The following is a 13,456-nucleotide window of genomic DNA, read 5'->3' on the forward strand; positions in this document are numbered from 1 at the left end:
AGCTTCCTTAGGGTTTCAGTGGATGTTTTAGCAGAAAACTTGCCTGTAAAATATCTAGATTTTTCTGTGTTTTCTTATATTTGAAACATAAGCTATTATAACAACCAATAAGGTAAAAGGTCTTATGTCACCTATGATGTTAAAGCTTTTCCTTGATATAAATAGGAAAATTGGTTATTAGGTTTGCTGTTCACATGTCAAGTCTTGTGTTCTACAGTTACAGAAGACTTCACTGTGGTTTCCATTTCTCTTTGACAAATGTAACTTTCCTTGCCAACTTCTCACATACATTGCATTGCAGATGCCTCTATTGCTGTAAATTAAGGAAATTTTAGGTTTGCTGCCACAGAGGGTTTCAGACTAGCAGAAAAATCATCAGGTATCAGATTTTATTCTCTCTCTTGTTTTGGCCTATTGTCATAGCCAGTGTTTTTATTTCAGCCGCGCACTTTCAGCAGCTAAGGCTTGTGACGGACAGTTTTTTCAGGCAGATAGGGATACTTACCTCATTGGCTTACTCTGCTTCGACTGTTTCCCTGTGCAAATGGCCTCCTCTTGCTTTTGAGAGTCCTGAGAAGTACTTTTCTGACAGCCATAATTTGGAGAAAAATCTGCTTCTTTCTGGTTGCAGTTTAATCAGAGCAAACTTTGGAGTCAAGAGGAAGAAGGTGACACTAGTTTGGAAATTCACTGTTCTGTATGATTAAGGATTCATGGTGATATTCATGTTTGAAGCATTCAACAATTCTGCATGTCATGACTTGTTACCATGATCTGGAAGTTTTATTTCCAAGGAAGAAAACCCAAGCCAGAAGAATTGTTGTCAGTTGGACTGTCAAGAGAGTCTTAAAAATGACAGCATTATGGTTAGGTTTCCTGACTCAGTATTTGCTCTTCTGTCATACGAAAATCTTCTTTATAGGTGGATGAGCACTTTCAGATGGATGCACATCTTCCATGATTAATGCAAATTTTGTCTTTTAAGAATACTTCCTACGTAAAGGGGGAGTACCCAAAGATCTGATACAGAAGAACATAATATGGCTGTACAGTATTAAGTCAGTTGATGACCATTGCTAATCTTTCCCCACAAAAAAAAGGAAAACTGGATTGTGTTGGTTGTCTTTCCCAGCTAAGAAGGATGAAGTTTTGTATTTTAGCACTTGGAAAAGATCATAACCCTGCAGCCTTGAGTTTTCTGTTTGAATCTGCTGCTGAAACTTTGTGACAGCTTTATAATTAGTCTTTATGGTGAAACACAAGTTCTCACTGTCATCCTTTTGTGATAGATCAAAAAAAACGGACAACCTTTTGTTTCCTGCTCTTACGATGAGGATTTCCTCCTCACCAAAGAGCGGTTTGTTCTTGTGTTTGTTCTTTGCTTATACCTGAATTACACAATTAAAAAAAAGTGGGGTGGTGGTAGTGGATGTCCCTCTACATTGGTAGAATATCCATATAGGCAGCAATGTAGGGCAGATCTGAGGAAAATCTTTTTGTCGCAGTGGTACTTTCAAGGACTTAAATTATTTTATTCAACACTGACAGTGATTGCCTCGTATGGATGGTTTTCCTCTCAGGATTACACATGGAGATGATCTTTCCTTGTTAAGCTTTACTGCATGAACAGAAGGTGATTGGTTTTTCAGTCCAGGTTTCTTGCTGGATTTGCAGTGCTCTTCATTGAATAACTGAAATGGAGAAGAACAAAATTGGGTTTCCAGGATTCAAAATCTGCAGGATGCAGTAGGATCAAAGAAACAATTGACACAGTCCCTATTCTGAAGGTTCCTTATTACTTGCCTGCTGAAGTGAAGAACATCAGTTGTCTTCATTCAGAAGCCATGGGTGTATATAGAACCATTTAATCTCAACAGATCAGAGATCTGGCTCAGACTTGAGCCAATCAGTCAGCTTTGCCAAATTTGTACAGAAATCCATTTTGCAGGAAGTTGTTGAAGCAGTGCTTCATCAGGCTGAGGCTGCTGTGATTCCTCATTCTGGTTGCTTAGGCATGCAGAATCTGGTAGCTGTGCGACTGTACCTTTCTACAGTTCTGAATTGGCTTTCTACAATGACATTGGGCACTCTAGCTACAAAGCTATTTCCTGGGCCACAGATTTTCAACAGTGGAGTTGGCGCTGGCTACCAGTGCATGTTACTGGAGATGTTATAAAGGAGTAGTATTGCTCCTGACAATTTAGGGAGACAGCTCAAAAGAGTTGTTCATGAAGCTATGGGAAAGGGTTCTCTTGTGTGGTATGAGAGTTATGAGCAAAAACTTCTGTCAGTGACTGTGCATAAGATATATCACATAGCAAATACATTCTGTGGGAGTCCTTTGAAGAGGAGCAAAGCAGTTCCTAAGGGAACAAAGTGGTGATGTGTTATTGGAGGGGAAACCACAGGTTGCCTAATGTTCTTGCCAGTAGGCAGAATTAAGTTGAGATCCTCAGCTGGGAGAAGGGCAATTTCACATCTTGTGGCTGATAGGTTTGGTCCTTCCTGCATCTTGAAAACTGTGTGGAAGAGGAAGGTATACTGTAAAAGCATAAGAGTGATTGCAGGAGGGAAACCACACAGTTGCAAAGGATGTGGTATAGGTTGGACCCCCGGTTTTGATGGAAAAATTATATCTCCCTAGGGCTGTTGCCTGCCAGTGTCTGTCAGATGGAATTCCTTAGCTGTACTTACTTTTCAGTTTAGATCTAGAATCTTGCTTTGCCCTGGAGTTAAAAATTATGAGGCCAGCAGTTGCAATGAGCTTGTAAGGCAAAATGTTTGTTGTAGAGGTGGCTTGCTAAGACAGAATTCCTAGAAAGAGTGAAGTCCTGGCAGAATCTGTTCTGAAACAGTTTTTACTTTCATTACAAGACCTCTAATGCTCTTTCTCTCAGAAAGGGAGAACCTTCAAAAGATCAAGCAAGTTGAAAACCTCACAAATCTGTGGCTTGCAGCATACTGTGTGGCCTGCATTTTCCTCTTGAATTGGATTACAAAATTTGCTTTATTAAGCTGCACTTTGGAAATGTTCTGTATTGGCAAAATTGGTTTCATGCTGTTATGAGCACTTCAGCAGCAGCTAGTAATGCGTGAAAGTACTGTTAAGTGTATGTGCACAGTGAAAATGTGTGTAATTTGTGTGATTGCAATATCTCCTAAAAAAAAAACCTGCATTGTGTTTCATGGTGTGGTGGTTAATCTCCTCAAATGAATGCCTACTTGTATAAAAACATCTTGGTGTGTTCTGTCGCTTTCCAAGCCATTTTGGGAAAGAGCACCTCAGGGATCATGAAGCCATTGGAAAGCCATATGGTCTATCCAGAAGAGAATTTGAATGTTTGGGTATGGTACGGGAAGTGGGCCTTTTAAATGACATTTTGTCCTGGCTTTCCATCCTCTCAGTGTATGGCCTTCAGCATTTTCTGCTATAGTCTCATAGATCTTCTAACACCAGCAAGCTTAAATCACGGATGTGTATGTAGATGCTTACAAGATGGGGATCATATGTCTTTTGGTGCACATCTTTTCTGCCTCTAGAGATCTGATGCTTGTTCTTTTGAGATAGTTCCCTGAAGTGTGATAAAAGTGCAGCAGTAACTCTGTTGAAACTGTATTTTTCAAAGATATGCAATGACTGAGGTGACCACAGCCAGAAGGAGCTGAAATCTCAACAGAAGAGAACGTACACCACCAGTGATTTCTGCAAATACTGTTTTCCCTTCTTAATCTTTTATTAAAATCTGTGATTTTTTTTTTTTTTTTCTCTTTTCTATAGCCATCTTTGTGTTTGCATGCTCAGAAATGCATCCTACTGGAGGACTGAACTTCATATGCCTATACAATGTTGTTCTGAAATCTGCCATGGAAAAAAATACATGAGTTTGTGAAAGTTTTGAAATTTGAAGTGCAGACTTGGACATGGTCAGATGAAAATCCATGAACAGCTGTAGTGGTTGGAAGTGTTACCACTCTTTCAGCTAGACATCAGTGGCTTCACAGTGGAGCCTTTTGAAACAGCATGTCAATGTTCCTCATCTGCTTCAGTGCAAAATTGTGTGCTTTAGTTTAAGCTGCTTGTAGCATCTGTTTGAAATTAAGAGTTGATTTTTCTCTTCTGAAAGGGAAGAGAACACCCAAACAGATGCTAGTGTCAGCTTAGCTGTAAGGGCATTAATGAACAGACAGAAGATGCATTAATATCAAGAAGTGGTGGAGAAAAGACTGTACATAGGAATAGAGACCTAGAAAGGCATATTTTCTAGCACATTAAAATGAGGACACACATGACAGTGTGTGCATTGTATAATGTTCAGACTATTAGATGTGGCTACATTTTGGCTATAAACCAGCTCTATTTCTGTTCTGTTGGAATGCAGTAGAGTTTAACTTGCCTGAGGTGGTTTAATACCATTGTGAGGCACAGTAATAAGTAACTTTTCATGAAGCAAAGAGCAGTCCAGATGTGGTATGGAGAAATCCAAGTTGTACCTTTCACTCATTGTAAGATCTTGAGTCAGAAACTGTTGGTTTAATTGATGATTGATGTAAGAAACTGTTCACTGGCTGCCAGTAGAATTTGTCAAATGGACACGTGATTGTGTGGTTATGGGTGAAAACTTAAGTCTTTCAGCTTCAGATAAAATGTCTTTAGGTCATTTGTGACGTGTGAGCTTAAGATTGCAGTCTGTCTGTCCATGCGTTCTGGCCTGTCTCAACAAAGCCAATGATAATGTTAACTTTTCTACCATTATTATGAATTTTTTGTTTTCTTTTTCTGTTTTAAAAAAAGATGAGGCGTAAAGAATGTTCTCGGACCTGCCCCAAAAAAGTCATCATGCTCTCTTCTTCCACTCCACCTTCCTCTCCACCGTATCCCAGGCAGCAGGTGATTCCCTCTGCATGCTCTGTCCCTCTCTCTTCATTACTGCTTGTACAAGTGACTAGATCAGTTACCAGATATCCCATTTACAAATGAATTTCCAGTGTTCTTTTTTCAGATGGTGATAGGGCATCTTCAGCCTCTTAGGTTAGAAACATAGGTTAGCATTAGCTGACCAGAAGCATGGAGAGTCTCCACTCTCCAGTCCACTGACGACTTTAGGGTTTTACCGTAGAGTAATTTATAACTACAGTAGCCTTTCTCAGTTTTGAGTAGCAGAAAAAAAGAAGTTAAATGGTTGGAGGGAAAGAAAATGCAACTTTTCTCCTTCTCCAGTCTTTAAATAGGTGTGACTGAAAATGTGCCCTTGCATCCATGAAACTCTTTTAGGATTACTTATGTGAAGTGCCTTTTTTGAGCATTGTGCCCTGCATATGTCCACTGTGGTCCTTCTGTTTCCCCCATACCTAGACCTTTGTCTCATAAGAGTTTGTGTTCACTCAGTCTGAATTTGAATTTGGAGAGCTGTTCTGTTCAAATGTATGTATGTGCATCCAGATGTTTGTGCAGATGCATTTGTTGTCCTTCCAGTTAAACCTTACCTGAAATCCTTCAGTATTTGTCTTGTACATAGTCATCATGCTTCTTTGAGTTGCATCCTTTTCTAAACTTTTTTGTTTAATTTTCCTACTGCAGTAATAAAATTGCACTCCTCCCTGATCAATCCTGAACTAATCTTGAGGTGATAAAAAGCTGCAGTTCATAACTTTAAGTAAGGATTGTACAAATAAATTTCCCTGTAGGTGGAAAATGTTTCTTTGCTGAACACTAGTATGCCTATAAACTCTGTAAGGCATGTTACCTTTTAGCAGAGTAGTCAGGACTTAATCAGCAAGTTTGCCAATGACAGCAAGCTGTGTGGTGTGGTCGGCACGCTGGAGGGAAGGGGTGCTAGACAGAGGGACCTTGACAGGCTAGAGAGGTGGCTGATGCCAACCTCATGAAGTTCAGCAAGGCCAAGTACAAGGTCCTGCATGTGGACTGGGGCAATGCCAAGCACAGCTACAGACAGGGTGGAGAATGGATTGAGAGCAGCCCTGAGGAAAAAAGACTTGTAGGTGTTGGTCGATGAGAAAATGAACATGAGCCGGCTTCAGTGTGCGCTTGCAGCCCAGAAACCAACCGTATCCTGGGCTGCATCAAAAGGAGCGTGACCAGCAGGTTGAAGGAAGTGATCCTGCCCCTCTACTCCGCTCTCATGAGACGCCACCTGTAGTACTGCATCCAGCTCTGGGCCCCCAGCGGAAGAGGGATGCGGACTTGTTGGGCTGAGTCCAGAGGAGGCCACAGAGATGATTGGGGGCTGGAGCACCTCTGCTATGAAGACTGGCTGAGAGACTTGGGCTTGTTCAGGCTGCAGAAGAAGGTTCAGGGGAGACCTTAGAGCAGACTTGCAGTGCCTAAAGGGGACTTCCTGGAAAAACTGGAGAGGGACTCTTGACAAGAGCATGTAATGACAGGATAAGGGGGAATGGCTTTAAACTGACAGAGACTAGGTCTAGATTAGACACTAGAAAGAAGCTCTCTACTAGTGAGGCACTGGCACAGGTTGCCCACAGAAGCTGTGGCTGCTGCAATCCCTGGCAGTGTTCAAGGCCAGGACAGGGCTTTGGGCATCCTGGTATAGTGGAAGTTGTCCCTGCCCATGTCAGGGGGTTGGAACTGGATGATCTTTAAGGTTCCTTCCAACCCAAACCATTCTGTGATGTGATAGCTAGCTGTCCTCTTCTTGCCAACATCCTTCGAAAATTTTGACAGATACCTTTTATGAGAAAAGAGAGGTTTTCCCCAAGATTGCAGATAGAGAAGCTAAGGCAGTTAAATGCAGTTTTACTTTTTAATCTATGGCATGTGATTCATTTTCCATACAGAGAAACTGGCTTTCAGTCACTAAGGACCACTTTAGATCTATGTTTTCTCTCGCTGGCTTCTTCAAGTGTTTGTCCTATGTCTTTTTGGTTGTCTAGTTCAGTCGTGAGAGCTAGCTACTGCTGGGTCCAAGTGAAATTCAACCCTTTTTCTACGTTGTTTCCTATAAAAAACTTTTTTTGCATGTTGTCTTGCTCAAAGAAATAATAATAATAAAAAATTTGGCTTCCTCCTTTTAACTCTGAGGAACTTTTGCTCCTTGTGCTATAGAACTGATCCGTTCGAAGGCTCAGCTGAAAAATCTGCTTTTGGAGACATTCTTTTTTCTTAGGAATGGTTTCCTTTCCTGAAATTGTCTTGGCCTCATAGCAAGTCAGATGGATCTGTGTCCTTGTTACACTGATGTCTTTTAAAACTTTTTAAACTCCATGCTTCTAATGCATTCATTCTGCCACTTCTTTTAAGCTTTCCATTTCCATCCTTTGATCTAACATCACAGTATGAGTTACATTGAGCACGTTACCATCTTTCCTGTACTAATTTCGTTATATTGTGGTACTATATTGTCGTTTACTGACCTTATATGAATATATGTTTTAAATTAATTTTTCTACAGGAGCCATCTTATTATTGGCAGGTTTAGAATATTCTTACTAAACTGTTCTGCTGTCGTTATGGTCTCTTTTCTGCCTGCATCTTAAGAAAAATCAGATGAAGTGTGTTTTGACTAGGAAGTTGGTCTGTGATTGTTAAGCTCATAATTTGTTGCCTGCAGAGAAACAGGGAACCTGGTGCTGACTATCCCGGGGAGCAGAGTCCCAGACAGGAAAGGGTAAAGAGCATGAACAAATGGCATGGATGCTGATGACACAAGGCTATGGTGGATATGTGCAATACGGAGAGCAAATAGACTGGGTAGTGAAACACACTTATCCTAATGCTGCTGTTAACACACTGGAACTGCTGAGAGTCAGTTAGGAGTGATTACTTCTGTGTGATACCCACATAAATGCATAACAAGCCTTTATCAACAGTTTGCTACATGCTTTTATTTTGGCATAGATCTAGTGCTTAAGCTCTTCCCATTCTTTCTCTTACACCTCTTTAGTGAAGTATGCTGTGGCTGTAGCAGAACAAGAAGAGTTATGTTTGGTGCTAATTCATGCAAACATGGTTGCATTGTTTTCACTGCTTGCTTTCTGGATGGTTAAACAGCTGGCATTCCATCTTGCCTCCTACAGGCCAAAGTAAAAGGAAAAATCATGAGGCATTATTTAATATGGAGACTTTGAAGCCTTCTTAACAATGAAATATTCAACAGTCTCTCTGAATGGCTCAGTATAATACAGAAGCATAGGAAAAGAAAGGCACTCAAAAGAATTGGTTGATTTGAATTCATATTGACAAATTCATTGACATTCCAGTAAAGGCTTTGAATGAATTAAGTCTTAAGTGGTAGCCAGCTATAAAACTGTTGCAACTTTCAGAATGTGTTCTAACAAAAGACTCTTGTGGGCCAAATGTTTTCTGACAGGCAGTAGAAAATGAATAAGCACGTGTCTGCAGTGACACAGAAGCCCACAGCTTTATAATAGGCCCTAGTTTTAGTGAAAATGATCTAGGAGGAAGGAGTAGGTGGAACTGAAAGTAGCTGAAAATTGAGAGTATTATTAATGCATCTGAATGAGAGAAGCGTTTCTCGTAAATTGGGTGTGAACCTGATTTTCTGTTCTGCTTTGAAGGACAGCTAGCAATACATAGCAGCCCCCTGGCATTCTTGACAGATCAAGCCTGAGGTTTCTTCATACACATGTTTTTAGTCTGTTCCCTTTTGAACTCTACAAACAAATTAGTTGAAGCTGTGTGATATTGCAAGCAATACTCCTGTCTTGTGTAGCAGGCCATGAGCCAGGTCTTGTTTTCTGTGTCACTAAGTGCACCACACAGCAGTTTAAGAAGATTGTTATGCAAGACCAGAATAGCAGAGGTGTCAAATATTGTGCTTGGGGGTGTGTTGACATGACAGCACAGTAAGAACAAGTAGGACAGCAAAGTTGCAGAAGTAAAACTGGCAGTTTCTGAGACAGTTTTATTTTGCTGTACTTTGCTTCAACCAGCCAGGCTTATTAAGCATCCTCTCCTTGGCAAGTACAGCATTCACTTTTCATCTTTAAGAAAACTAAGTCATTCTTTATGAGAACTGAAGTACATTATTACCCTAGAAACATGTTTCTGTGCACAAATCCAAGAAACACAAGTATGTACAGGTTTAGATATGCGAAGGAAATCCCTGAGAATTGAGAACTGTGGCGAAATAAGTTGGCAAATAAGCTCCTTTGTGCATGATAAAGCCACAGGTTTTATTTATTAATGTATTTTGGATGGTAATGCCAGACTGAGAGAGGCCACACGCTTGTCTGGGTTTGGCTGCAGCAGTCCTAGGTTAGGAGAGTTGTGAATAACAACTAATTCGACTGTTTTTTTTCTTGGCCTTGTGGGTCAAAACTTAGCGCTTGATTAGAACAGTAGCCTTTGAGAGTAAAAGCAGCCTTCACATGGGAGCTCCTGTTACTGTTCTGCATGTGTATTTCATACCTTATGTGTGGCATTCCAGTGTTCCTCTGGGGGCTTTATTTTTTTCCTGTTTTGTTTATTACCTCCTTCCTCATCTCACAGAGATCTCCTCGTTTATTTTCTGATGACCAAGTGCCTGAGAATGTTGAGCAAAGGGCCCTCCTGGAGTCCAGACCTGCAGTGAGGCATCAGGTGACTACAGCCCTGCCTATTGGTGTCCTGTATCAGTGTGGGATTCTGGGTACCGATCACATCTGTGGTCAGAAGGAGAGAAAAATTCACCAAAATATGATGACCACTGCTCCACAGTCATATGGCTAGAAGGACACAGTCAAGTCTATTTTGTGTAGTATTTTTATCCTACTTGCTACTTCTTACCTGTCTCCTTGCTTGATAAATAACGGTATTTCTGTTTCTCAAAACACAATATAAACAATAAGGTAAAACCCAGCCTCTGAGCTTCAGACTACATGCTGAAAACCAGCTGGAGTCCAGATAGAATCATCTCACAGTGGTCGTCTACCAGTCAAACGCTCACAGATGCTTCTGGAAGCAGCAACATTTACATTTTCCAGGCATACTTCCTGGCTCTGAAGTACTACTTTCGTGTCTGTGCTTCATGCAAACTTATTTGCAGTGGTAGAGTTGGCAGCTTATGTGGATTTTCTTTGATTCTAGTGTACACTTTTGGTTTGGTTTTGTGCTTAATTTTTTCTCCAGTACGTCATCCTTGGCACATGGAGCATGCTGGTTTGAACAGTGACTTCTTCAGTTTCTAGTTGCTTGCCCCTATCTATTTTCAGTTATCTTGAACAGCATTTGGCAAACTGGAGAGTGCTTTTTGGAAAACACTGTTTACATAAGTGAGGGTTTTTTTTTAATAACTTACTGTTTGAGTTAACCATCCAAAATCAAGCTGTCTTCTTCTGCTGGAGTATAAACAGTCCCAGAACTTTTGCTTGTGGTGATAACTTTTCCAAGCCATGTCAAAAGGAAACTTATAACATCTAGGTCACTTCTCATTGCTGTTCTTTGCTGGTGATTAAAGTCAGTGAAGCTGTTCTCCAAGAAGAAAGAGCGAACCTTTAGTTAAATTTTAGATAGGATTTGGGGACACAGAAGAAACTCTGAAAGACTGAGTAAGAAGACTAGTTTAAATATCCTCGCACCTCTCTTAATGAGTGACACAACTGAAGATCTTGGGCGTGATCCAAAGACAGCATGCTTGTGTGCATTTCCCTACTTAGTTGAAATGATGATACAGAAATGAACATCTAGACCAAAACATCTTGTTCCTACCTTTTATGTTGCTCTCTAAGCACTTTTAAGCTCCTTTTGAGGGTAGAAAAGATAAACAGCATTATAATGCAAAGGCAGAAATAATTTTTGAATTCTGTCGAATTTCTGTATAGTGCAGAATTAGGAGAAGAGAAAATAGAGGGGGGGGCTGGGAACACAAAGTAGAGGAAAGGATAAAGTGAGTGGGGCAGAGAGGAAAAAGGAAACAGATGTTGGAACACTGCAGGCAGTGATGGATTATGGTATGGGATTTAAGTGAAGGAAAAGAAGAATAATAGTTTAGTAAGAGAAGGAAGGCTTAGCAAAGTATGACATTTTCAAATAGTTGTATTTCTTTAAATTGGGGAAATTGTGAAAGCCAAGCTATTTTGCTTTTTATCCAGTAGATTTAGTCTTGAACTTATCCTATCCTAAGCGGCTTGAAACAGCTATTTTTGTGGGTCATACAGCTACATGACATTCATTTTTCCTTTTTATAACTAACACCATAATTTTCTTGTAAAAGAGATTCAAATATTTGAAACTTGCACAATTTTTCATTCCAGACTATAATTTCTAGGAATGTGCTCTTTCCACCAGCACTGTTTGTCTGATACTTCCAGCTATTGTTTTTTCCCTATTTGTGTGAAGTATTTGTTGGAAGATAGGCATAATGAGCCATAGAGTTAATGAGGGGTATGTTGGAAGACCAATTGATTGGGTCCTCCTGTGGGGAACCAGTTTCAGAAAGATGCATATTCTCAGTTTGGGATTTTTTGTTTGTCATTTGATAGGCAAGAACAGCAGATTGGTTTACATTGTGTCATTCTTCTCAGTGTGATGTTTCCAATCTGCTTACAGTAAATTTTAGGTTAGAAATTTGCTGCCAATTACTGGCAATGAGTACAAGTTAATTTCTTTCTCTTCCGTCCCCAAGGAGAAGCAGGCTTTTTTTTATATAGTTAAAATATAGAAGAGGTCTCACATGGCCTGAAATATGATCTTCGTGCCTTGGGCCAGTAATAAAGAACAGTGGGAGATACAGGAGGAGTAGAGGAAATTGATTTGGGAGCTTTGCCAGTGGCTGAGTTGGTTGGGTTACAGGAGGTTGGACATCTGTAGAAGAAGGTAACTGCTTCCAAATGGTCATAAATGACTTAAAACCTAATAAAGAGCAAATTAAGAATAACTTACTCTGTCTTGATAGGGAGAAAGTGAAGATACACTGGGCATATTCCTCCAAGTTTTCCTATGAGCATCGTTTTTTTGATGGTGGGCATAGAGGGCCTGAGTGTTTGTATTTTCTCCTCTCTTCTCTCTGTAGCCATGTATGATTGTTTTGGTTTTTATTTTATTTTTTAGCCTGAGACTGAACCGTCTCGCCGATTCTTTGTTGACCAGTGGGAGCTCTCCCTTAGTCTCCGTTCTTCTAATCGCCCTTCTTCACCTTCATCTGACTCTCTTCGACAGGTAGCATTAGCCTGAGCATTGTGAGGTGCACTCAGCTGTGTTCGCTTGCTGCACCCTAGCCCCACCAGCCAACGACACACCACAAGAGATGGCCAGGCTTGAGTGCTTCACCTGCAGAATGCAATTTCTGTGCATATTCATGCACAAATGAGAAGCCAGAGGCTGTTTGTGGCATAGCTTGGTTATTGTCAGCCGTAAAGCGGTTTGAAACTAAATGCATTTAACATCTGGTGTAGATGGAAAGTGGTACATCTCACTCTTAAATGTTATTTTTTTGAGGACTGATAGTCTTTTTGGCTTTGGAGTAAAGCTTTCTTGTTTTGCTTGCTGCTTTTGTTGAGATCTTGGCCCAAACTGCAGAATGCTTTTTTGCATATATGCTTAGCGGACAGTGTGTAATAAAAAGTACTTTAGCATTCTGAAAATTCAGTGATAATTTGAACTAGTTGCAGTTATCTTACATAAATAGTAGGAATTTGATTTGTCCAAAGCTGGAGTGAGTTCTTTACAAAATGTTGTATATCTTAAAGGCTTTTGCCCACAGAAGGAAAGGCAAAATGTTTCATTAGAGGCCTGGTATAAGGCCAAATGTGATGTGTAGGAAAAAGGCAAAACAAATCGGAAACACTGAACCCCAAATCAAGAATTCAATAACTAAATTTCCCACACTAAATAGTCCAAAGTATTGTCAGTTAAGATTAGCACAGCTTTTAAAGCATGGGCCTTCGTATGTACTGGTAGAAATTTGAAGATCCTGAAGCATCTGAATGAATGTTGAATGAACGTTTCAAATCAAAACTTGTTCTGTGGAAACCTGGTTCAGCTGAAAGAAAGTTTATCCCATGGAAAAGCTTGAACTCTCTTTTAAGAAAACTTTAAGTCTTAAAGGTTTCTGGTCTCTTAAAGGAAGAGTCTTGGCCAAATTATTCTTGCCAAATAAAGATTAATGCTGAAGAAATTTTTTCCACTGGTCACCATTTTAAATGTAATATTTGACAAGGTGCAGTGTATGACATTGAATGGCAGCTCTGCCCATTATGTGTGTGCACGCAGTAGCTAAGGAAGTATATAGAACCTATGGAAGACAAACCATGTATTATTTCTTGCACTTACAAATTCTGCAAGTACTCTGCATTCAGTAGAGATAGAAGTTGTGTCTGAGTAGAAGTAAAATATCATTACTTTAGTGACACGGAGCTTAAATAGTTAGGATTTCAGTGATAACAGCAGTAATCTCTGATGGCTGAGCCCTCCAAAGTACCCATTCTGTGGTGAATTTCACTTCAGCTTCCTGCTGTTCCCATGTCTGAACACGTGAAGGTC

At 40.2% G+C, this 13,456-nt stretch overlaps 1 protein-coding gene across 22 annotated transcripts in view; it reads left to right on the top strand.

Annotated features, from left to right (window-relative positions):
* MICAL3 (microtubule associated monooxygenase, calponin and LIM domain containing 3) overlaps nucleotides 1-13,456 on the top strand; it is a 182,566-nt gene that overhangs the window by 95,314 nt on the left and 73,796 nt on the right. For 14 of the 22 annotated variants that reach the window (XM_057428063.1, XM_057428045.1, XM_057428053.1 and 11 more), the window contains exons 18-21: nucleotides 4,793-4,888; nucleotides 7,587-7,643; nucleotides 9,488-9,577; nucleotides 12,026-12,133. The exons of 5 other annotated variants lie outside the window; for them this stretch is intronic. In XM_057428063.1, the coding sequence (XP_057284046.1) occupies nucleotides 4,793-4,888; nucleotides 7,587-7,643; nucleotides 9,488-9,577; nucleotides 12,026-12,133 (351 nt within the window). Of the gene's footprint in view, nucleotides 1-4,792; nucleotides 4,889-7,586; nucleotides 7,727-9,487; nucleotides 9,578-12,025; nucleotides 12,134-13,456 lie in introns of those variants that run through there. 3 more of the 22 variants (XR_008974746.1, XM_057428052.1, XM_057428058.1) reach the window with 3 other exon arrangements.

This window comes from Pezoporus wallicus, unplaced genomic scaffold, assembly GCF_028554395.1.
Source record: "Pezoporus wallicus isolate ANWC-B61680 ecotype Strahan unplaced genomic scaffold, APGP_CSIRO_Pwel_v1 contig_2908, whole genome shotgun sequence".
Classification (NCBI taxonomy): domain Eukaryota; kingdom Metazoa; phylum Chordata; class Aves; order Psittaciformes; family Psittacidae; genus Pezoporus; species Pezoporus wallicus.